The following is a 23,471-nucleotide window of genomic DNA, read 5'->3' as shown; positions in this document are numbered from 1 at the left end:
CAGCAGTCTCTGCTTTGTCAGACACAGGGCCACACATGGCCTCCCCCCAGTGGTCACGTTTACATCTCCTTGGCTTTGAATTACCCTCAGTGACTCCTAAGTAATGTCTTTCAGCTGTGACTCCAAAGTTGCAGAGAGAACCAACTGACCCAGCGTGGGTCAGGCGCTCACCATGCTTCTAACCAGCTGGGTGGAGGCGAGGGCTCTCCATGCCAACGTGGCTGCAGGGGGCTGTGGCTTGGGCAGACTCTCTATAAGAGGGTCTGCATTTGGGACCATCCCAACCAAGGGTAATTCCTCTTCTTCCATAATAACCCAGAATCCTGAGGCCAGAATCCTGTCTTCCTTGAGTTTTTTTTCATCTCTCCCATTTCTTTCCATGGGCTCCAGCAGCACAAGACTCTAACAGCATTTGCAGTCTAGTGATACTAAAAGTTGCTTGGAAGAGCTGCAAACTGGCCATTACTCAGAAAGGGGACATGAGAGGTGGGAAGGGAGGGTGCGGCTAGGGCTTCCATGAGCCCAGGAGTCAGAGGGCGCGTTAGACCTGCAGGCTCGAAGCAGCTCATGGATTCTTTCAGCTCCTTTCGGATCCACTTCTGGGGATGCTGATGTGGCCTCACAAACCTAATCTGGTGACCGCAGGGGACTACTGGAACTTGGAATCCAACCCCTTCCAGGCTCTAGGGGACTCTGATTAGAAGTATGACTTTGTTGCTGTCCCTTACAGAATACTGTTTATTTAATAAAGCAAAAGAAACGCCTTTTCTGTGCCCGTCAATTCATCATTTTTCAAATGCAGGGTCACATAGAAGTTTTTGGGGTTTTTTATTAAGAACTGCTTGTTCCAGGGCTTAAGTTCACCAATGACGCCAAGCAAGCAGGAATGGCCAGTCTTTCCAAGGGCAGGCTTCACATCCCAACCTTTGTCACAGCAGGGACCAGGCCAAGTGGGATGAAGTCCTCTGGGAAAGGATACGCCCTTCCCTCCCTCCACGGAGCCTCCCCCACCTTCCCTCCCAGCTCTCCATCAGCCTGCACAGAGGTGCTCATAGCTGTCATTCCAGCCGGCGCCTGGCTTCCTCGCCCTGGTCGTGGGAGAGGACATCTTGGTCCCCATGACACCCCCAGGCCTTTGGGATGTGATTGTGTGTGACCAGAAATCGAGATTTATTTGCTTTGCTATTTGGCCAAGCCCTGGAAGGAATTTGGCCCCCTTCGGGACCCTTTGGGGTCCAGCTCCTGGGACATAGGAGAAGCCCCTTCTGGGGGTCTCTGAGAGCTGTCAGATGCCTATCAGATAGGGATATGGTTTTCCTTATTTGCACTGTCCTGGTGGGAGGTCAGGGAAGTCAAAATGCTGGCTCACAGGGGAAGGGCTGTTTCACCCGCTGTACTTGAACCCGCAGTGGTCCCCTTCCCTTTGGGTCCTGACTCACTATTCAGGGGCAATAGAGGCCCTGTTGCTGGATGGAGTCCCTTGATCCAATCCAGGAGATGCTGGAATGTTGGCGGACTCCTGAGGTGTGGATACACCATCCCAGAGCCTGTATACAGAGGGGCTGTCACCCTCATCCTGTCCCCTGTCCCAGGCAGGAGGCCTCCGAGGAGGAGGGAAGCAGCAGCCTGGTGAGAGCAGACACTCCCAATCCCGCCCTTCCAGGGATGTGACCCTCCCACTCAGGCATGTGGCCTCGGAACCTCTTCCCAGAGCACACATCTGGCCTAGAGTTTCCCGAAACAAAAAGAGTCTTTGAAGAGTGACTTATCCTGGGTCATTCCCTCATGTCCCCTTCTAGAAACAGTCCTGGGGTAGATGACACACCAGCCTGTCCATGCCATTCTGGGCAGAATACAGGAAAGTGAGCTTCTTCCAGGCACCACAGGGTCCTTTGGGATCCCAAGGGTTGCGTCATCCCTGCCCCGCAGTCTCCACATCGACCACAAGCAGGGTATGTAGAAAAAACCAGGGCTTCAGAGTCAGAAAGACCTGGGTTCAAATCCTGGCTGTGTCATTTCCAAGCTGTGTGAGCTTGGGCAACTTCTCTGAGCCTCAGTATCTCTGTCAATCACATCACTTCTGGTTCAGGTTAGTGTGTGGGCTAAGCAGTGCTGAGCCAGGGCCCAAATGGAAACTGCTCTGCATACAACACCCACTCCCATTCTCAGACATGGGATAATGGGCCTTCCTTGGTTATATCAATGGGAGCAGATGACGAGTAGCTCTGCCACCAAGACTCAGGAGCCATACTGCCCTCAGTTTGACCTCCTTCACCTCAGGGGCAGAGGTGGCTGTGAAGGTCACTGGGCGCTACTTTTTCATGGCTTGAATGCTGTGGCTTGAATGTTCCACAGCCCTTAAGTCATAGTGCTATGTGACCCTCAGATGCTATCCTGTTGTAGCCAATGCTCCTGAGGCTCAGAGGAGAGGAGTATGGGATTGTGGTGGCTAAAGATTTTATTCCAAAAGGCCAACCTGGTCAAGGGTATGGCTCGCAGGCATCAGGCTCTGAACTCAAAGTAGGAGTCTCTCTTCTCCCGCTCCTGTGAGGAGACCCTCTTCCCCGACGGGAACGTCTGGTAGGTCTTCAGGTTCTCGGGGGATACTCTTAAAAGGTGCCACTTCTGCTTTGGGCTCAGAGGAGGCCTGGGGGTGAGGACGGAGTCGATGTTATGCCGTGTTCTGGGGAGAGGGCAGAAAATGCCCACCCACCGCCCTATCTGCCCATTTGCCAACATTGACCCATGTTGACCAAGTCACCCTGCACTTGAAATAACTTGTATTCGCACTACAGTGGAGTGGTTAAGAGCAAGCCATGGATGTCAGACAGACCTAGGATGGATTCTGACCCAACTCCTGCTGGAAGTATACACATATAAAATGAACTGATGTTGGTACCTCCCTCTTACCTTTGTTTTGAGGAGTAAAAGAGGTAATACATAAGAAATACTTAACATAATGCTAGACAAGGAGCAAAAACTCAACAAGTGTTATAAGAAATGGTGATGGTGCTGATGGTGGTTGTGATGTGATGGTGGTGGTGGTGATGGTGATGGTGGTGATGGTGGTGATAGTGACGATGGTGGTTGTGGTGATGTGATGGTGGTGATGGTGATGATGGTGATGGTAGTGATATGATGGTGGTGGTGGTAATGATGTTGGTGATAGTGATGGTGGTGGTGGTGATGTTGGTGATGATGAAGTCAATGATGGTGATGAAACTTGGGGAAGGGCAGGAACTTGCCCCAGGCAATCAAGGAAAGGGCTGGCTGCAGGCACTGACACTCTTACTCCCAACCACCTAGTCGGCCCTCTATACTGGGCATGGTACCATCAGCAGCAGCACAGGCTGCCAGAAAGTTTGGACAAAAAACAAAGTTGGAGTTCCCTGGGTCCCCCACAACTGTGGGAGGAGCAAATCCTACCCAGAGTGGTTTCAAGAGGAGATCTGACCCCAGGAAGTCACACACTGTCCCCAGGTTTTGGACTGACTAAGAGCCACCCAAAGGGGAGAAGATGGCTAACCCAAGGTCCTAGCACTGGCACCAGGAGACCTGGATTCCTCCAGGTTCTACCTCCAACCAGACTTGCCTCCAGACACAAATTTCCAAGGCTATCGCTAAGCCTCCTGTTTATAAAATGGGCTCATCTATCTTGCAGAGAGGAACCTATGGAGGCAGTTAAATCTGTTTCTTTAGAAGTCATTGACTATGGAGAGGGTTGCTGCTTTATCAGCAATGGTGATGGCAAAGCTCAGGGCTTTCGAGGCAAGCAAGGGGTCAGCATGGAGTTGGAAACCTAAGATCTGTCCACTGACCTCCTGATGCCCCCTGCCCCACATGACACCCTGAAGGCATAGAGTTCTGATCCCCCTGCCTGGGTGGGCATCAGGAGGGAAAGTGAGGAGACCATGTGCCTGGGTCATCTTGCAGCCAGAGCTGGCCTTCCCTGGAGGAAAAGAGCTCTCCTGGGTAAAAGCAGTGAGGTGCAGGCATTGAGGAATGTTTATGTTTTGTCAGATGGACAGTTGGACTTTGAAAGCTACTTTCAACTCCCTAGGAGAACATTTTTCAAGTCTGCTAAGGGCTCGGGACACCAATTCCCTGCTCTGTGTAGTGTCCTCTATGTCCACCAGAGGGCAGCAGCTCCCCGCTGCTCAGAGCAGCTGCACCGCGTTTGAGCGAGGGTAGCCGCCAGGCTGCCATGGTGAGGGAAGAAGCCTACAGATTCAGCCTAGCACAAATTATGGGCTTTGCTCCCGAATTTCCAGGGCTTCTAGCCACGAACACACTCTTTCTGGTTCAGCCCATTCAGGTTCCTGGCATCCTGAGGCTTCCAGAACCCCGACCCACTTGCTCTTTTGCTATCAGCCTTTCAGGCAAAGGCTTTTTAGGGCAGGGTCTTAACTCTTTTCTCAGTCTGGGTGCCTGCATGCCTGGCTGAGAGCAGGTGCCCTGTGGACACGTGACTGTTAGGTGTAGGGATGGAGGGAGGGCGGGCACTCACAGGTCGGTGGGGATGGGGTACCGATCCCATTCCCTCACAGGCAGCACGAAGTAAGGGACCTGGGGCACGAGGCCAGTCTTGTCTCGATAGTACTCCCGATGCTGCTGTGCCATCTACAGTCCAACCAAGGAAGAGAGGGCAGGTTGTCAGTGTGCAGAAGTGACCCTGGGCACCTGCAGTACCTGCCTGGCTGTACCCTAGGAAGGGTAGTGCCTGTCTTGCCTAGTGCCCCAGAGGACACCCCAGCTGGGTGACCTCTCTGAGCTTGGCTTCTCACCTGCCTAACGGGAGTAAGGACATGCACCACACCAGCTTTGCTGCGGAGAGTGAATGAGAAAAGTGACCAACAAGAGTAAGCTATGTGAGGCCCAGCTCAGCAGGTGGCCAGGCAAGCTCCGTGTGTGTCTTTCTTCCTGTCCCTCCCTCCGGGACAAAATGTGCCCTGTGTGAGAGCCATGATGGAGAGCAAAGGCCTTCCCAGGCCCACTGAGATGGCCCCACAGCTCCTCGGAGTCTGAGAACATCGACCCGGACCTGCCCTTGGAGCTCCCTGGGCACCCATGTCTTTAATCAGGCGGCAGGGATGTTTGCAAGGGAAGTAAGGGAGAGTGAGGTTTCCAGAAACGAGCAGAGAATGAGCCCTGGCTCCCACTACAGTCGCTGAGCACCTGTGGCCTGCTGAAAAGTGTCTGCACCAGAGCCAGAGGAGCAGGGCAAGAGCACCGGAGTACGGGCAAGTCCCCCTCCGTTTGCCTCTTCCCTTGAGGGCAGTTAGGGTCCAGGCTGGGGCTGAGGTCGACTTGGGGCACATCCTCAGAGGCCTGTGAGCAGGAAGTGTCAGGTGGGCCCCAGGCTCCAGGTGGGCCAGTGCAGCTGGGAGCGATGTGGGGCTGGAGCTGGGTGGGGACTTAGTGGGCCTTTGTGCATGCATGGTTCATCCAGGGGGTAAAGTTTTAGCCTTTGACTCAGGCAGAGGTAAGCAAGGGTCCACAGGGCCCAGAGGACACAGGGCAGAGGAGAGGGCAGGAACATCCCCACCGGCTCTAGCTCCCCGGGCAGTGGGGGAGCAGGGACAAGAGTCACTGGAGTCCCTGGGTGAGGAGAGGCCAGAGAAGCAGAGTCCTGAGCCCTTTCCCTAAGGTCCCTGTTGGCTCAGGGCTCTGTGAAGCAAACAGAGGCGCTGTGGGAGTGAGGGCTCCCTGGCCCCAGCCCACCTGGTAGAAGCAGGCGAGGCCGGCGGAGCGGCCGCTGTCCAGGCTGAAGCGGGTGTAGCAGGGCGTGTGCAACCAGCGGTCCCAGACGCGGGGGCTCAGCGCCAGGTTGGGGTTTGGGGAGAAAATGGTCGGAAAGCGGCCGCCTTTGCTGAAGGGAGTGTAGCTCTTCTCCAGGGCTGCGTGGCGGTGGTCCTGGAAGTACTTGAGGGTGGTGGTGCCGTAGGTAGAGCCAAAGGAGAAGGCCACGCTGGGAACATGGCCTTTGTACCTGTAATGGCGGGGGCGGGGGGGGGGACAGCGAAGGGCTCCAGGACCACCTGCATAGGAGGTCCTTAAAACTCCTGGAAGGAGTTTTGGCATATCTCAAAACACTGGTGAGGCCAGTGGGCTCCACGGGTCACCTCTGAGCCCCGCGAGGCTTCCGAGAGTGCACTGCCCAGCTCAGGTCTCTGGGGGAGGGACAAGTGAGAGACTGCGGACCTCTCCCTCCCCTAGACCTCTAGGGTGGTCACAGCTCCAGACCAGAGGCTTCCACAGGGGCCAGGACACTGGGCTTCCCTCCTGAGCCCGTCAGCAATCTGTAGACAGGTCACTCCTCCTCCATGGCCCACTTCCAAGGCTGGGCTGAAGGTGAGGTGGCCTCCTGAGGCTCCGGGCTTCTCCCATGAGCACAGCTGAGGGTTTCCCTCCGCTCCCCACCCTCGGAAACCTGGTCCTGCCCCTGCGAGGCCACTGAACTGGCCCTTGACAGGGTCACCAGAGGCCTTCCCACAGCACCGGACATGGTCAACCTCTCTCTCCTTAAAGCACCATCTTGGTATTTTTCATGTTCTCTTGTTTTTTCTGTTGGTTTCCACCTACGTCTCTGACCTGTTCCTCCCCAGTCTCCTCCTCCTCATGATGCTCCTCCTCTGCTCCTGTCCTTTGGACCACACAGTCTCCCTGGGGGGGGGGGTGTGACGTGGCCTTAACCTTCACCTGCGTGTGGGTGACCCCTGGTCTACAGCTCCGGTCCAGAAGTTCCCTCCACGCTTCAGACCCCTGTAGACAGTGGCACACTAAACATCTCCCTTGGGTGTTCCCCATCCCCACCTTCCCCAACGGTCTGGTTCTTGTCATTGAAGAGCACCACCCGGATGTCCAAGGTGGGAACGTGGGCCCCCACCTCCCTCAGCGGCCTCCCTCACACCCAGTCAGTCAGCAAGCCCTGCAGCTCCGCCCCCCGCACCTGAGCTCAGGCCACGTCGCCTTGCACGTGGATGTGGCAGCAGCCTCCTAACTGCACTGGTTCCTCTAACCCATTTTCCACACTTCATCCAGGCTAAACTTTCTAAGTCAAGTCCTCAGCATGGCAGTCAAGGCCGTCTGTGGCCTGACTCCTGTCTTCCTCTCCAGCTTCACAGCTCTACCCCCGTGGCCTACAGCACATGGTCGGGGGCCACGTGCAGTTCTCCACATGTAAATGCTTCCCTCCCCACCCCGCCCCTTTCTCTCTCCCCACACTGGATTCTTGCCCTGTGCCTTCTGCCATCAAGAATGTTACACTTGTCCACACCCCCAAGCCCTGCTCCTTGCCTCCCAGCACTAAGTGGTCCCTTATGACCTGCCCAGATATCATACAGATCCAGATTAGTTCATTTCTTCTGCTAATCTGTGTTCTTTATCTCAGCACCTACACAGCACCTGACATGTGACAGGTGTTCAATAGATGTTCGCTGGAGGAGGCAGGAGTCCAGAAACCTGGGAGTACCATGTCCTGGAACATTGTTTGCAAAGGGGCTTGGCTCTGTTGCAAAGCATCCCACCCACAGGGGCATTTGCGCTCCTCCGAGGAAAGTAGCTATAGAAATGTGACGTGTTCTTGTGATTCTTCTCTTCGCCACCCCCAGGCTCTCTACATACTCCTCCTCTGCTCCCTGAGTTTCCACCTTCTCTGAATGCCAAGGTATTTGCATTCCAATAGAATAGGAGCCCTCTCCTCCGCAGTCCTCCCAAAGTTCTTCCTGAACCCGGGTTCTGTTCGGAACTAGCTGCTCAGAGAAGGGCACGTGTGAAAGCTCATGCACAGCGGTCACATGCATTTAGCACTCAGTGGGCACACCTTGGCTACCTAGGTCTGTGTCCCTTGTGTGCACTTGCATTTGTGTACCTTGACCATGACCGTGGGGTTCCACTGGAGAGCTTTCTGAAGGCCCGTTTTGTTGGCTGTGTGGCAGGTCACGGTGGAGAGGAACGGGAGAACGGCAGGTCTCATAACGGGGCCTCTGACCCCTTCAACGCCCCTGTGTTCCTCACCCACCTGCACACCACATAAGCCAGGAGACAGTGGTCGGCCAGCCCGTGGGCACAATCACACGTGCCCAGGTGGTTGCTACGCGGACAGGGAGCTGTCCCTGCCTGCCTCTCCATAGCACTGGTTGGCCCCATAGCTAACATGAAAAGTAATTACCGTGAGCCCTCTAGGATCCCATGAGCAGCCTTATTAACTAATTAACTTGTTACTATTTAGCATGTCCTCATTCCACATGTGCCCTCTGCACAATACTTCCTGCTGAGTACCGTTCTGATCAGATCCTTCCCCTGGGCAATCCTTCCCGGGCTCCCCATTGCCTATGAAACTAAGAACAAGCTGAGAGGCTTGACACAAGCCTCTAGGAAAGGTCCTTTCAGTCTCATCATCCACTTTCATGCCATAGCTTTTCCACTCCAGCCAAACAGGCCATTTCCGCTGTGGACCTACATCCTGCCGGCACCCCACCCCGTGTTTGTTTTCCCCAAACCATCCCTCCTTCCCGAAGACGCCGTTCTACTGCTCTGCTCACGCTGTGATCTTATCCATCTGTCAAGGAGCGTTCCAAATCCCCCCTTTTCATCAGAAGCTCTCTGACCCACCCAGGGGCCATGCCTGTCCCCTCCATGGGACTGTCATTGCTCTCTGTGTCTCTCCCACGTCTTAGTTCACGTCCTGCTGTGTTGTAATGACCTGGCCCTTAGTAAATTCTTCCTTCTGAACCATATACTCCGTGGGGTGAGAGGGCTTCGTTCCATTCATATCTTCATCCCTGGCATGCCTAGCACTCAGCAGGTGGCACTTCGTAAATATTTGTTGAGTTGAACTGACAAATGGAGGCATATTTTTAAGAGCTGATGATTCTTTTGGAGAAAAGGAGGGACCTGTTACAAAGCCCAGGTCTCCAGGGCCCGGGACCCCTGTTTGGAGTAAGGCTGCCCTGTTCCTCAGGGTTGTGTGAGAGGCATCAGTGACCTATCTGGACACACAGGGTCTCCTACATCCCCCTGAGAGCCTTTGTTTCACACCCCAGATGCACCAGGCTGTCTTCAGGTGGCACCTGCAGGGCCAGAGCTGGGCTGGAATGAAATGCAGCCTCCAAACCCGCCCCTCCCCTCAGCTGGCCCGCACCTCTCTCACACTGAGCAGGAGAGCTCAGGCCCGAGCAAGCTGGCAGGATCGGGCAGAGGTGTGCTAGCAGTAGCTTATATCGGCTCACACTGGCTCAAGAGAGCTGATTGCTGAATTTTCAGGACTTTTGCAAACCTGTTGTTAAACAAGCCAGTATTAAATATTAAATTCCATAAAGTTACAATTATAGAGATTATATTAAAAACAAAAGTAATGAGTTCTCAAAACTCAGCACCTCCTAATTATTTTATACATTTCACTATTGTGCGTGTTCTTGAAGTAGCTTCTGTCAATTGTATCTGTACAGTGGGATTTTTGTGTGGTGCCCTGTTGCTGCGTATCTCTTCCCAACTCTGTGCTCAGTGACATCATACTGACAGCTTAAAATCAGCTGTGGCAGAAGTATTTATAGCACAGATAAGTGTGAATGCTACAAATCAAGGCCTTTTCTCTCCAGAGAGCTGATTGTTAAACATTTACCAGTATACCACTGGTCTGCCTGTTGTATAGGGACTCCAGGTAAGGGGGCACAGCCACCTGTGGGACCACCCTCTTGACAATGGCCAGTATAGAATGCACTGATTCATAGTCTGGAGGTCCCTGAGGTCCAGGCCCAGCTCAGTAGCTGATATAGGCAGAGCTGCCAATCTAGGAAGATGGAAGAGGGGCTCAAGTGTGAGTACCCCCGCATGAGCTGTGGGCATCAGGGACAGAAGCAGTTAGGGCATGAATGAATGCATTATGGCAGGTCAAGTGTTTGCACTGAGATCTGGTGAGCTGTGGTGGGAGACAGAGCAAGAGAATGAATGTCACCCAGATCTGACCGGCAGGCAGGAGACACAAGGGTCACTTGGCCAGCTGTATACCTTAAAAGGCTTTACAATCCCAAGGACTCTCACCCAAGGGGTCCCTGCTTACTGCAGGGATGGTGCACAGGCCAGACAGTGGCAAGGTGCTTGAAGGCTGTGCCACCTCGAGCAGCAGCAAGGGATGAGAAGGAGCACCCTAGCCAACTAGTCTGAAGACCAGCATCCTGTTCCCCATGGTAGCTAGAATCAGGCCTTAAACACTGTAGGGATCTAAGTAAGGGTAATAGCTAACAATTGGAGGGATGGGAGAATGGGGGTAAGTCACAAAGACCTGACTGGGCAACTTGCTGAATGACCTGGGGCCAGCTGCTCATTTCTCTTCCAGGTTGTTGTAAAGGATTGTTTTTTAAAGTTTGTGAAGAACCGAACACAGTGCCTGCCACATATTAGGTGCCCATAAACGGTGGTTCATGGTGCTGGTTCCAGCCCAGCATTTCCATCACCAGCCTGGGGTTCAGGAAAGTCCCCCCAGGACCTCAGTGATGGCATCTGAAATAGGAGAGGGTGGGTTACATGATCTCTGAGGTCCTTACCACTGTGGATATTCTCTGTCTCTATGAGTGGAACTGGTAAGAGGGATGATTTGAGTCTCAGAAGAGAATGGCTGCACCAAAAACCCTGTGATTTATGTTTGAAAAGACGCATAAAAATAACTGTCCAAGTGTGGTGGGGACTCTGGGACTCTTTCATTAAGTTAACAAAGCTGCCAATGAGGTAGCATTTGGAAAGATAAGAAGACTCCATTCGCCCCTCATTGATGGGGATCCTGAAGGAGAGCATACTCCTCCCAAGAAGATCCAGCCGAGAAAGCAGCAAGTCCAGGTTCAGCTGCTCAAAATAACGGGCCAGGCTCGGAGCCTTGTTTACGATTCATTTGTTGTCACAATTTCTAGATCATTCACAGGACAGAGTGCTCAAGGGAACTGCAGACAAGTGTGGACAGAAAAGTATCCTGGGATTGCTTTTGAAACAATCACACTCCCCCCACCACACACACACACACAGACACACACACACACCTAAACAGAATAGAAGAACCACAGGGGAGGGCTAAGTTCCAATTGGAGACTGAGAGGCTTAAGGAAAAAACATATTAATGTATAAAATCAAACCTCATGATAAACACCCAGAACCCGGTATAAACACCACGAGCAAAGAAGGATTTGAACTAAACCTTATGGATTTACCCACAACTGGAAGCCCTGCAAGGGCAACTCCCCCCACACACCTTGTTTTTGTCTCAATATAACACCTGGCATATCTCAAGCACGCAACACATCTCTATCAAGTGAATGCCTAAAGAATTAATAGGAGACTGCGCCCTAGTAAATCAGCTTTGTCTGATGGGAACCCAAGTCGCTTTTGAGCTCTCCAAGGTCCTGCCCTCAAATAGGCTGGATTAAACGGGCAGTAACCAACCCCTAGTTACTGCCTATGTGCAGAAATGATTTTAATGCCATTGACCCTTATATGCCTTGCCTGTCCTGCTTCTAAACAACCGAACTTCATACAAAATATATTGCGAGGTCTTGTGTTCATTTTTACACCCTGTTCAGTTCACAAGGGAGAGCATATGGTTTTTTTTTCACCCACATGAAGACCTAACTGCATAACTCTCAAGACATTAATTTCATTCATTCATTCATTCATTCATTCATTCATTTTGCACAGATGTGCTGATACAGTGCAAGCAGCTTCTCAGAATGCAGCTCCTGCCCTCAATACCCTGTTGACTGATAGGAGAGATAAGACAATCTTATACCCTGGAAAGGGGGTTGGCAGTGGACATCTCAGGCACTTTGGGAGAAGGAAAGGAAGGAAACAATCAGACTTGCATCTTAGATGTTTGGAGTTTGAGAACATCAAGAGAAAGAAAAGGCAGGACTGGCCCAGCACCTGGCAGTGCTAAAGGCAAGACAACCCTGGGAGGCTGGGAAGCTTTCAGAGCCAGCCTTCTGTGAGGATGAAGAGAGATCAGTGAGCGAACCGACCACACGCCGTGGATAGTGCACACTACTGATCATGACTGCCTGTCCTGTAGCCGGATTCTTCGAGCCCCATCCCCGAGTGCCCACCAGGTCTCTTTGCTTCTTCAAACGACAAGTTCTAATCCGGCGCGAGTCCTGAGTGCCCCTAAACCGTGCTGGGGGTCGAAGACCCTGCTCACTTGCCGAGGATTCCCCACCTTCTCATTCCTGCCTGGGTGTCTCCAAACACCAACCCCGCACTGTGTCGACCTCTCCAGCCCCCTACTCTGCCCCGATCCACCGGAGGTCCCCTTATCTCAGCCTGGGTGTATTCTGCGCCCGCTAGGGACCGACTTTCTACCTAGGGGGATCTGGAGATCCCCCGGCCAGCGCCCAGCCACTGCTGCCGGGAGCGCGCCCCCGCCCCACCCCCAGGAAGACCGGCGAAAAATTGGCAACTCAGGTTCCTTCACGCCCCAAAGCGGCAGTGGCCGACTTCCGACGGCGGAGGAGGGGTTTTGCGGAGGGGGCAGGGAGGGTGCGGAGGGGGCAGGGAGGGTGCGGCGGGCTCAGCCGGGCGGGCGGCTTACCCGGGCGTGAGGGCGGGCGGCACGTAGGCGGCGTTGAACTCGGTCAGCAGGGTGCCCGCGCTGCGGGAGGCCATGGTGGGAGCGGCGAGCGCGCAGCGAGCCCGCGTCTCGGTGTTCCGCGGGAGGCCCAACAGCTCCGGTCACCCGGCAACCGCGCACCGGGCAACGCCGTGGGCCGGGCTGCCTCAGCGTTCCGGGCTCGCGCCCCTCGAAGGCCCCTTCCTGGAGCAGCTCCCCCAGGGCGCCCCCTGAAAGTGCTCGGTTCTCTGCGTGCCGTCCCGGGCGACCCGCGAGTCGCCGCTCCCACCCAAGCTCCGCTTTCGCCTCTAGGAATGGGCTCATCTCTCGGCCTCGCTGCGCGATGCGGTGACGCTCAGACCCGGGACGGAGTTGGAAACTCGACAAGGAGGCTGGGCTGGACGGGCCCTTGTCCTGCTGTCCACTGCAGGACTCTCGGTGGCCTGGCTTGGAACGCCCTCGCTTTGCAGGAGGCGCAGGAAGCAGCAGCCCCATCGCAGCTCAACTCTGGGGGCTTGAGTGGCCGCCGGACCCCAAGAGTCATCGATTCCCTGGGGGGGTTTTTTCACTTAGCTCTCATCTCTTCGTGGGACTTCTTACCTCGTCCTGCCCCTCAGACTACTCCACAGAGTAGTTTATAAAAAAGCAAATGGTGAAAAGGTCGTGTGTGTGATTTACATCTGTCCCCAATTCCTCAGTTCAGTCTGGCTGAAATCTACAGGGTTGGCATGTTTGCCCAGAGTGCAAACCTTTGGGACGTCCCAGTGAGGGTTCCTTTGCATTAATGACTCCTTCCTGAGACTGTTTAGCACCGCACAGCCGGATTTCTCTGGTGATCTTCACACCAGCCCTGTGGGGGGTAGGGAGAAGCCTTAGGTCTTTAACTGGGGCTGGGTGGGGGGTGAGAGGCCTCTAGAGCATCATGCTCTTTGGGACTTGGACCCAGACTTGCTTTCCTAGGAGAGTCCTGGTATCAATGAAAACGCTCTGCAATTTACCTTTATCCTTCCCAGTCTGATTTCATCCGCCAGATGAGAGGTGTTAACTTCACAGCCTGACTCTGTAAATGGCAGCTGATGAGGACCACGAACACTAATGAGCTCACAGGCCACTGTTGTAACCAGAATTCTCAGGAGGCTTTTTCTGACAGATAACAACGGCATTTGGGGGAAGCCCCGGGCTTCCATGAGGTGCAAGTCACAGGATAACTGAGGTCTGGGGAGGAGAAGGAACTGAAGGGGAATGCGTGGTTGCTAATGAGGTCATAACTACATATTTCTAAATTCTCTGTGCAGAGCCTGGGCTACAAGAAAAACACTTATAAAAGTTGTAAAAGAACAACCCTCAGTTCAGGTGTGCCATACTCCAGGAAGGTGTTTCTAATAGCCCCTCCCCCACTGCACCCCCGGACAAAGTCAGACGTCCACTCTCTTCCCCCAGTCATGGCCTCTGAGCTTACTCTGCCTATGGACCCACCCCCTGTGTCTGCTTGTCTGTGTTCTGGTCCATCTGTCTCTTGTGCTTGAGGCCCAGTGCTGTATCATATTCCTCCCTGAATCCCCAGGGCCTGGTTCAGTACATGGTCATTAAATAAATTTTATATTAAGAGTTACCAAAATGGGTAACAGGAGAGTGGAAATTAAAAGTGGAATCTGGCTCAGATTTCAGAAGGGTCGGCTCACTGAGCTAAAGGATGCTAGGTGTCAGCAAGGCAGAATTGGCAGGTGGGACAGTTGTATAGATATGGAAACCCAGGTTCAGCAGAGCTTAATGCCTTGTCTAGAGCAAGTTCATGGGCTCTTCTCCAAAGATACACAGGTCTATTGGAGGCCTCATGACACTCACCCCATAGGAGAGAACCTCCTGATGGCCTAGGGAGGAGATGGATATTTTCCTACCAAGTACCACCAAGCCTTACAAACAAGGATCACTTGGTGACCTCACGAATGGAACATGCTAACCAAATTAGTTTGTTTTTTTAAAGAGGCATTAAATTTATCTGGTTTTTAAAAAATTTAGACATTCATTTGTATTTGATAAATTCAATATACTAAGATATTCTTTGACTCAATATGGTCAGATAAAAGTGAGAAGTGGGGAAGAGGAAGGAAACAATATAAATAAAGAATATAAGGCAGAGTGGCAAGGAAGCATCTAGAAGGGGCAAAGGAGGCTCTCAGTACATCCTGCAGGTCTTTGGGACTGTAGAGTTTAAAGGGAGTCATTGTTTGTTAGCATGGCTGGGAAAATTTAATATTTCTCTTTTTAAATCTTAAACTCTGTTCCACATATATTACCAAGTTTACTCTCTTATCCTGCCAACATTCACTGGGCATCCATGTGATACCATGGATACCATGCCAGGCCCTGGGGATGCAAAGATACAGTGTCCTGGGGTCTCCCAGTCCACGGGAGAGGCTGGAGGAGCAGCCCAGTGAAGGGGTGAGATGGGAGGGGCAGAGGCCGCACAGAGGACCCTAAGGCAGCCTGGGTGCCAGTGTAGCTATGGAGACACTTCCAGGAATGGGCACCAGTTGAGTGAGTCCATGTGAAAAGGCAGGGTGGGCTGGGGGCATTTCGTGCAGAGCAAACAGTAAGAACAAAGGTGCAGCAGGCCCTGCAAAGGCTCCAGGTTCGAGGATCCCGGTCACCAGGGTCCCTTTCCTCATGAACCCCTCCTCGGGAATGCTGCTGGAAGGATGGAGGGGGCAGTTCTCTTTCGGTCCTTGGAAATTCCCCCTTTACCCTCCAGCAGCTACTCCAGCCCACGTCACCACCCTAGTCTTCTTCATCCCCAGGATGGGGCTAAGTCAGTGCCCTGGACCTTAATTAACCATTGCCCTTAGAAAATGAGCTTCTAAAGCCTTCACAGTCATGCATCTGCAATCATGCTTAGCAGCCCCTCCATCCTCCCAGATCCAGTGATCACAGGGCAAGGGGGTCAGGACCCAGCCTCTTGGGGGCACAATATCTGTGAGAACAGGTAGGAAGTACATTTATTTTTCTCTTAAGGCCCCATGTCTCAGGGACCAGCCACCAAGAACAACTGGATGTTGTCTGGAAGATGCTGATTTTCCCACTGGGGACCCCTGGGTTAGGATTTCAACATGGCACAATTTGACCCACCCAGAGCAGCCAGACCAGACCCCTCAGGGACCCTCAGCCCCTAGGGCACCAGCAGCCCTGGTGGCCAACTTTACTGTGAGGGGAGGTGGCATAGATCACCCCAAAACATCAGTGCAATCTTCCAGCTTCTTGTGCACACAGATCATGAAATTTCTCCTTCCTTGTGGGAGGAGGTACCCCCACCCACATGCCCGCCCCTTTCACATTCATGCCCACTCCCATCTGCTGCTCCTGAGGGCAGAAGAGCTTGCCTAACAGGGTAAGGCAGAGCCCCGCTGAGAGGTGGGCAGGCAGCTGTGCTCCTGGAGCTAGGAGAAGATACCTGAAGCTGGGCAGCGCTTTATCTGGGAGCAGGCAGCTGCTGAATAATGAATTCCGACTCTGTCTGCATTCTCAGGCTGCACGCTGGGTGCACAACGCACACACACACACACACACACACACACACACATACACACACACAGATACACGCTGGGCTGACAACTTGGAGGGGCGGGGGCTGGCAGGGCTGTGAGTCTCCCTGAGTCGAGTCGCTGGAAGGAGCAGCTCACTCGGTTGCCTTGGTCTCTGTGGGCAGCATCGGAGGGGGCTCGGAGGGAGGAGGCAGCCGCAGAGAGGAGGAGCTGGGCTCCCACCTTCCCCAGCTGCTCCTGCCTGGCAGTGCCCGGGCTCTCCACACCAGCATGGCCCTGCTCGTCCACCTCAAGACGGTCTCGGAGCTGCGGGGCAGGGGCGACCGGATCGCCAAAGTGACTTTCCGAGGTAGGGAAGCCCCTGTCTTAGGAGGACCTCAGCTCTGGGATGACAGGAGCAGGGCAGGGTGGGGAGATGGAGGCTAAAAGTTCTCGCAGGGCTGGGCAAGGAGGCTTTTTGTGCGCGGCCATCTGCCCCTGGCCTGACTGGTCATTGTGATTTCTTGAAAATCAGTGGCCCTGTGTTTTCAAGTCTGCATCTGTGTCTGTCTCTCCCTGCACCTGCCAATGTGCCTGTACCAGGTGCCATGCACAGCCCTCTGGCTGCAAGGGATCCTGGGAAAGCAGAGGTGAGGACCCCATTCTTGGGCGCAGGGGGACACAGGGCTGAGGGGCCCAGCTTTGCAGAGCCTTCCCAGACCCCTCTTCCTCTCCTTCTCCCTCCAGAAGGTTAGTTTCCTTGGGCACAGAATGGGGTGGCGTCTGCAGCCTAGAAACCAGCGGGCAGACAAATAAGACAGGTGTGTAATATAACAAGGGTGGGGTCAAGTGCAGGATGCAAGCTACAGAAGCAACATCATGACCAAGGCTAGTGGTCAGGGAAGACTTCCAGGAAGAGATGACACGAAACCCAAGGGACCAACAGGAAGGAGCAAAGTGAGGAAGTGAGAATGGAGCAGGCAGAGGGAACAGGATGCCCACGTCTGGGAGAGGAGCTGAAATGTGGAGACACGCAGGTCCCGTGAGGCTGGAGCTCAGAATGGGTGCAGGAACTAAGGTGGGAAAGACAGAGCCCGGGGGCAAGGCTGCCTTTCCCCTGAGGACAGTGGACAGCTCCCGAAGACAAGGCCAGGCTTACCTCTGCCTTTTACTCACTCCTGCCTCTGCCTGGCCACAGCCCAGCCCTCTGGGCCAGGGGCATCCCAGGCAGCCTTTGACCAAGGCCAGGGTACTCCTCACTAGACATGGCTTTTCCCCACCCAGAGACACATCTGAGGGTGGGGTGTGGATGGGGGAGTCAGGGACGAGCTGAAAGAACACCACCAGATTAAAGAGCACAGTGAGTATCGGCCCCGGACAGTCACGCATCAGCACCTATGTCAGGAGGCAGAGGTGAGAGCACAGGGCAGCCTTCCCCAGAACTCTCTAGCAGCAGCCCTGTGCCCACACCCCCCTCTCAGTCAGGCCATCTCTAGGCAGGGGGCCCTGGGTTGTCTACACTGCAACCGTTTTGTGCCCAGGAACAGGCAGGGGTGGAGGGGAGCCCAGTGTCCCTACTGGCAGGAGGGAGGTGAGGGGCTGGGCCGCCTGCTGCTTCCCACACCAGCCCAGCCACTGCTTTCTCCCCAGATCCACGGTGTGCCGCCTGCTGGCTTAGCTGGCTTTAGCAAAAGCAAGTGTGTCCTTTCATCTGTGAAATGTGTCCCTGTGTTGATAGATGGCACAGTATTTGGCCACTTAGCTACAGGTTGCTATGTTGTTATATCTCTGACAAGATAGTCCCAGGCTGCACAAAGCAGTCCCGTTTACAAGATGAGAAACCAAGGCCGTTGGTAAAGAGATCTGCATGGTATTATTAGATGGGCTGGGGCACAGTGGCCCCAGCTCACAAGACCTCACCCCCAGCCCTGCAAGCCCTCCGTTTCCTCCTCGCCAACTGGGGTGAATGCCCTCTCTACCCGATGCCCACTGTTTTCTTTGAGTGGTGAGGCTGGCCTCTTTGCAATCCATGGACTGAGTGGAGAAATCCACTTCCAAGCAGCAGGTGGCCACAGGCAGGGAGGTTTGTGGAAGGGGGCTGGGCAGCAGGAAGAAGCAGATGGCAAGCAGGTTTCTAGAAAGATTCCTTTATAACAACCAGAGATGCCTCAGCCATTCACCTGCTGCAGCCAGCACTGGTGACAACAACAGACACTCAAAAGACCAACACTAACAATAATTCAGAGGGAACTGACCCACTCTAGAATGCTCTAAGGCTCTTGGCATACACAACTACTGATATCCAGGCAAATATGCTACAGGTAAACATGAGAGAGAAACTGGTGAATAGTCAGAGGTTCTCCTAATCCCATGAGTGAGGGAGCCCTGGGTAGGTTGGGACTACTACTGATGACCCCACAGACCAGGAGAGCTGGTTAAAATAGAGCTTGACTTTTTTTTCTTTCTTTCTTTCCTTTTTTTCGTGTGACAGAGACAGAGAGAGAGAGACAGAGAGAGGAACAGATAGAGACTGGCAGGAAGGGAGAGAGATGAGAAGCATCAATTTTTCGTTGTGGCTCCTTAGTCTCCTTAGTTGATTGATTGCGATTGGTTGCTTTCTCATATGTGCCTTGACTGGGGGGCTGCAGCAGAGTGAGTGACCCCTTGTTCAAGCCAGCGACCCTGGGTGTCAAGCCAGCAACCTTTAGGCTCAAGCCAGCGACCATGGGGTCATGTCTATGATCCCACACTCAAGCTGGTGGGCCTGCGCTCAAGCTGGTGAGCCCATGCTCAAGCCAGCAACCTCGGGGTTTCAAACCTGGGTCCTGCGAGTCCCAGTACAACGCTCTATCCTCTGCACCACTGCCTGGTCAGGCTGCTTGGTTTTCTGTGCTGTGACACCCAGGACACTTAGAAAGGAGCATTATGGGGTTGTGGATAAGAAAGCTCTAGATATAGGGACAGAAGCCTTATGTCCTCCTTGAGTTCTGTCACTTACTTTGCCTCTTGGACCCTCGGTTTCTTCATCTGTGATGTGGGCATGATGATAACACCCATCTCACCAGGTTGCTTCAGTGAAACAGTAAGTAGGAAAGAGTTTGAGGACAGAGCATTAAAATGACTGATGTGACTGTGAGGCAGCCTTTCCAGTTTCTGTTGGGAAAGACTGCTCCTGAGATGCCTGTTCCCATGTGGGCTAGGCCGGCACCAGCATTGTCCCTCGCCACCCCTCTTCTCCCACTGCCCCAGGTCAGTTGGCAACCTCACTCTCATGCTACTCAGCACTCACCACCCAGCTCAGTGTCTAGTTCTTACCTCTGACTGCCCAGCAGCCACTTTTAACCTGGTCTTGCCCTGATTCATTCATTCACTGAACGTGATGATATTTGTGGACAGGTTTAAAACCCTGGGAGTGAAGAACACACAGACCCTAGCCTGCAGGGTCAGATAGGAGACACCAGAAGGCCTGGACCCCAGCTTTGGTAATACACACAGGTCACAGGGCCTCAGGGCTTCTGCTTCCCATGAACAAGATGAGACAATAGTCCCCATTTAACACAAAGGTCTGTAGCCAGATACTATTACAGTCTGTCTGAGAAGAAGCCATTTTGACCACAGATAACTACTCAAAGGAAGGCAGCTTTAGCTTGGGGTCTGTCTGTTTTTCCAAAATAATTCTCAGCACCCATCAGAGCCACAGAACACAAGGTGGGAGGGGCCTCTCATCCAACCTTGCCCCACCCAAACCAGAGGAGCACCCGGATGTCAGGGAACCAGTGGCAGACTGGGCCAGCCCCATGATCTATCTCCCTTTACTCTCCATCCGGGCTTTCTTGGCAAAATACCGGGCTTGGGGACCTGGTGTGTGAGATGGTGCTACCTGGGGGCTGGGTCTGCTCTCGGTGTAATTCACCTGGACTGGTAATTGTCACGAAGGTTGGTTTGGTCAAGGCTTTGCCCTGGACCCAAGCTGCTTTTCCTTCTTGCTCCTCCTCCCACTCCACCTCCTGTGTTCCCACTAGACTGAACTTCCTGCTGTTTCCAACAGATGCCAAGCCCTAGATAGCTCCAGGCCTTGAGATGCTGTATTTCCTTTGCCTGGTATGATCCCTTGACCCCCCGCCTTGAAAAGTCCTATTAATTTTGTTCATCCTTCAAGGGCCAGCTCCTACTCGTACCTCTTCTGCGAAGCCTCCCCCCTCCCCTGCAGTACTGTGTGCATATCCCTCCCAGCTAGGGGCACTTCATGTTTAAGAAATGCCCCAGCTCAGCATCCTGCACTAACATCCAAGTACCTTCAAGACAGGGATCTGCTCTTAGCTATCCTAATGAGCCCCATGCTGAGCAGTGGACCTGCCATTGAATGAACACCAATCGGCCTCTGACTGTGAGGTATTCACTTGCTATTAAGTTTACATTCTTTTTATACGGTGGGTGGTGTGGCACTGGCAAGCTTTGGTTCAGTTTCCCAACTGTGATGCCCCCAGTTCTATCCAGGGGGCACCAGGGACTGAAAGAGGGCTCAAGAGCCAAGAATCAGAACTCTGGCTCATGTGTCTTTTTTTGCCTTCCCAGCCCAAAAGATCTCCCAGAGCCCAGAAGGAGACTAATGTCATCCTCTAGCACACAGAAGTCCAGCTCTGGCCCACAGGTCAGAAGCAAGAGGGGCTGGCTCACGTGGCCCCATCCGGGTGCTGAACGTGCACTTTCTGAGCATTGCTGCGGACAGCTCAGGGTACAGGGGGACTTAAAAGGCAACCCCGGGACTCACAGTGTGATAGGGGAGGAGACACGTGTGCAGACCTAATGGCGAAACATTCCCGGACCCAAAGGGCCAAGGTGTGCTCAGGGGTGGGTCATGCATTGCAGTGTGTTCAGAGGGTGGCGGCTGCCTTCCAGCCCAGATGCCAGGGGCGGGGCTTCATCAGAGGGGCGGAAGAAGGAGGGGGACACATGTAAGCTGGGTTTGGAACGACTGTTGCACACTTGGAGATGCAGGGGTAGGTGAGGAGGGGCTGTCGGGGAGGTGAGGTCATTCTGGGTGAGGGACTGACAGGACCAGAGGCCAGATGAGGAAAATCTCAGAAAAGCACAGTGACTGGGAGGCCACTTGGTTGCCTGGAGCAGAGGCTGCAGGACGTGGGCAGCAGGGAAGAGGAGCTAGGAAAGGAGCGTGGGGCCGGTAGTGATTGTGCAGGGAAGGGCTTGGGACCCTAGCCCAGGCACGAGGGACAAGATTCTCTCCTATTCTTGGCTGCAAGGACCATTTCAGACTCCGATTTAGATTTTTTTTCCCTGCAGTAAAATGGGGGAGCTCTCCCTCCTGAGGCTAATCCAACTTCTATCTGAAGACGTGTCTGCCATCCCTGGTGAAGGAGGCAGAGCATCTCAGTACGCCCAGACCTGAGATGCTCCAGACGTCGGGGCCTGTGGGTGCACTCTGGCCCCACCTAGCGCCAGTCTCCTTGCAGGGAGAGGGGCACTTAGAAAAGCCTCTGCTGCTGTGGACCCAGCTCCATGTTTCTGCTGTTTATCCAAAGGCTGTGCCCCACATTCCTCAGCACACACAGGTCCCTAACCACTGAGGGGCAGGTTCTGAACCCCCCCCCCCCCTCCGTGCTGAACATCCCCCCTCCCGCCCAGAGCAAACAGATTCAGGCCTGGGAAAGCAGGCAGAGCCCCTGAAAATTCTCCAGGTGCCTCCTGCTTTGAGTAGATGCTGTGCTTTTGTGATACGGAAATAACCATATAACTCGTCTGCTACAAAGGTGCTTGGCAAAAATGTGCTGAAGAAAAGACAATAATTTCCATGAATTGCGAAGACTTGGTTATCATATCCACCTTTCCTAAGAACATAAAATCTGCATTCCTCTCACCTACTCCCATCCCTGGATCTCAACCACTTTTTAAAAAAATTATTAACTCTTCCTAATGGAAAACCTCTGATATATATAGGAATAGAAAAAATATTATAATTGCCCCATGTCTTCCCCATACAGTCTTAACAACCATCAAGTCATAGCCAATCTCCTTTCATTGGTACCTCATCCTACTTCCACACCCCTAATTATTTGGAAGTAAATCTCAGCCAGCATACATTATTTATTTATTTATTTATTTACAGAGACAGAGAGAGAGTCAGAGAGAGGGACAAACAGGGACAGACTGACAGGAATGGAGAGATGAGAAGCATCAATCATTAGTTTTTCATTGCGCATTGTGACACCTTAGTTGTTCATTGATTGCTTTCTCATATGTACCTTGACCGCGGGCGTTCAGCAGACTGGGTAACCCCTTGCTCGAGTCAGCGACCTTGGGTCCAAGCTGGTGAGCTTTTGCTCAAACCAGATGAGCCTGTGCTCAAACTGGTGACCTCGGGGTCTCGAACCTGGGTCCTCTGCATCCCAGTCCAACGCTCTATCCACTGCGCCACAGCCTGGTCAGGCACATTTTCATCTGTAAATATTCAGTACATTGTTATAAAAGGCAAAGACTCCAAAACTCAGAATCCACCTATATTACTCCTAAGAAATGATCGATTTTGCTTAATACTGTCAAATATTCAATCAGTGATCAATTTTCTATTGTCTCAAGTTTTACCAATTTATTAAAAGCTACATTTTAATGTGTTTTGTAAATCAAGTATTTAATCATCCATTCACTCACCCTTTTATGCATCCCGGCAATTATATTCATTGAGGAACAGCTAAGTGTCAGGTGTTATTCTAGGCACTGGGTGGCAGCAGTAAATGAAACTGATAAGGTCTCTGTCCTCAAGGGGAAGAGAGTCACTGCCCAAGTCACTGTGAGCGTGATGAGCATCCCGAAAGGGGAGGTGCAGGTACAAAGCAGCATGAGGCAAGGGAAGCACACAGACTAGGAGGTCCAGAAGCTGCCTGAGGGGGTGAGTCAGAGGTTGTTAAGAAGACATGGCAGAAGAGCACATGTGACCAGTGGTGGAGGCTGGCCACAGCCTTGGTGCTGCTTGAAGTCGGCAACCCTGGGGCCAAGCTTAGGTCTGAAGAAATGGGAACCAGAGCTATCGATTCATTACAGAACTTGAGTGAGCACCTGGAGGACATAGAGGTTTGAGCTGAGCTAGAGATGGGGTGCATAATCCCTGCCCTGTTTCTTCCTGCCTCTCTGGTGAGCCCCTGGCCTAAGCCTTAGTTTCTACTGTGTGTACCTGCATGCTAACAGGGTGGGGAATGAGGAAATAGATGACTGGAGGTAGAATGATATTTGAATAAGATTCATGAAAAATAAAGGGTTAGAGGTAGATGGGGCCTCCATCGAGATGAGAAATTGGGGGAATGGCTGAACATGCTGGTGATTTTCAGAGAGCACACTATTTAAGAAACTTAAGA

At 53.1% G+C, this 23,471-nt stretch overlaps 2 protein-coding genes across 3 annotated transcripts in view; one reads left to right on the top strand and one right to left on the bottom strand.

Annotated features, from left to right (window-relative positions):
• Positions 1–2,331: 2,331 nt before the first annotated feature.
• Positions 2,332–12,668, bottom strand: CIMIP2C (ciliary microtubule inner protein 2C). The gene is made up of 4 exons (XM_066264711.1): positions 12,569–12,668; positions 5,722–5,989; positions 4,508–4,620; positions 2,332–2,647 (listed from the first exon to the last, which is right to left on the bottom strand). The coding sequence occupies exons 1-4, from the start codon at positions 12,640–12,642 to the stop codon at positions 2,503–2,505; spliced, it is 600 nt and encodes a 199-aa protein (XP_066120808.1). The 5' UTR covers positions 12,643–12,668; the 3' UTR covers positions 2,332–2,502.
• A 3,727-nt stretch (positions 12,669–16,395) lies between these two features.
• Positions 16,396–23,471, top strand: part of OTOF (otoferlin) — an 85,137-nt gene continuing 78,061 nt past the window's right edge. For both annotated transcript variants that reach the window (XM_066264707.1, XM_066264710.1), the window contains exon 1: positions 16,396–16,474. In XM_066264707.1, the coding sequence (XP_066120804.1) occupies positions 16,396–16,474 (79 nt within the window). The remainder of the gene's footprint in view (positions 16,475–23,471) is intronic.

The sequence above is a fragment of the Saccopteryx bilineata genome, chromosome 3, assembly GCF_036850765.1.
Source record: "Saccopteryx bilineata isolate mSacBil1 chromosome 3, mSacBil1_pri_phased_curated, whole genome shotgun sequence".
Classification (NCBI taxonomy): Eukaryota; Metazoa; Chordata; class Mammalia; order Chiroptera; family Emballonuridae; genus Saccopteryx; species Saccopteryx bilineata.
This window is presented reverse-complemented; position numbering and strand designations above follow the sequence as displayed.

Bases quoted from the DNA above. Each gene is read 5' to 3' on its own strand.
- CIMIP2C (XM_066264711.1), bottom strand. From the start codon at position 12,642: ATGGCCTCCCGCAGCGCGGGCACCCTGCTGACCGAGTTCAACGCCGCC. The intron at 4,621-5,721 runs GTGGGCTGGGGC...GTTGGACTGTAG, and splicing joins GCCTCGCCTGCTTCTACCAG to ATGGCACAGCAGCATCGGGA. The intron at 2,648-4,507 runs GTGAGTGCCCGC...CCTCACCCCCAG, and splicing joins TACCCCATCCCCACCGACCT to GCCTCCTCTGAGCCCAAAGC.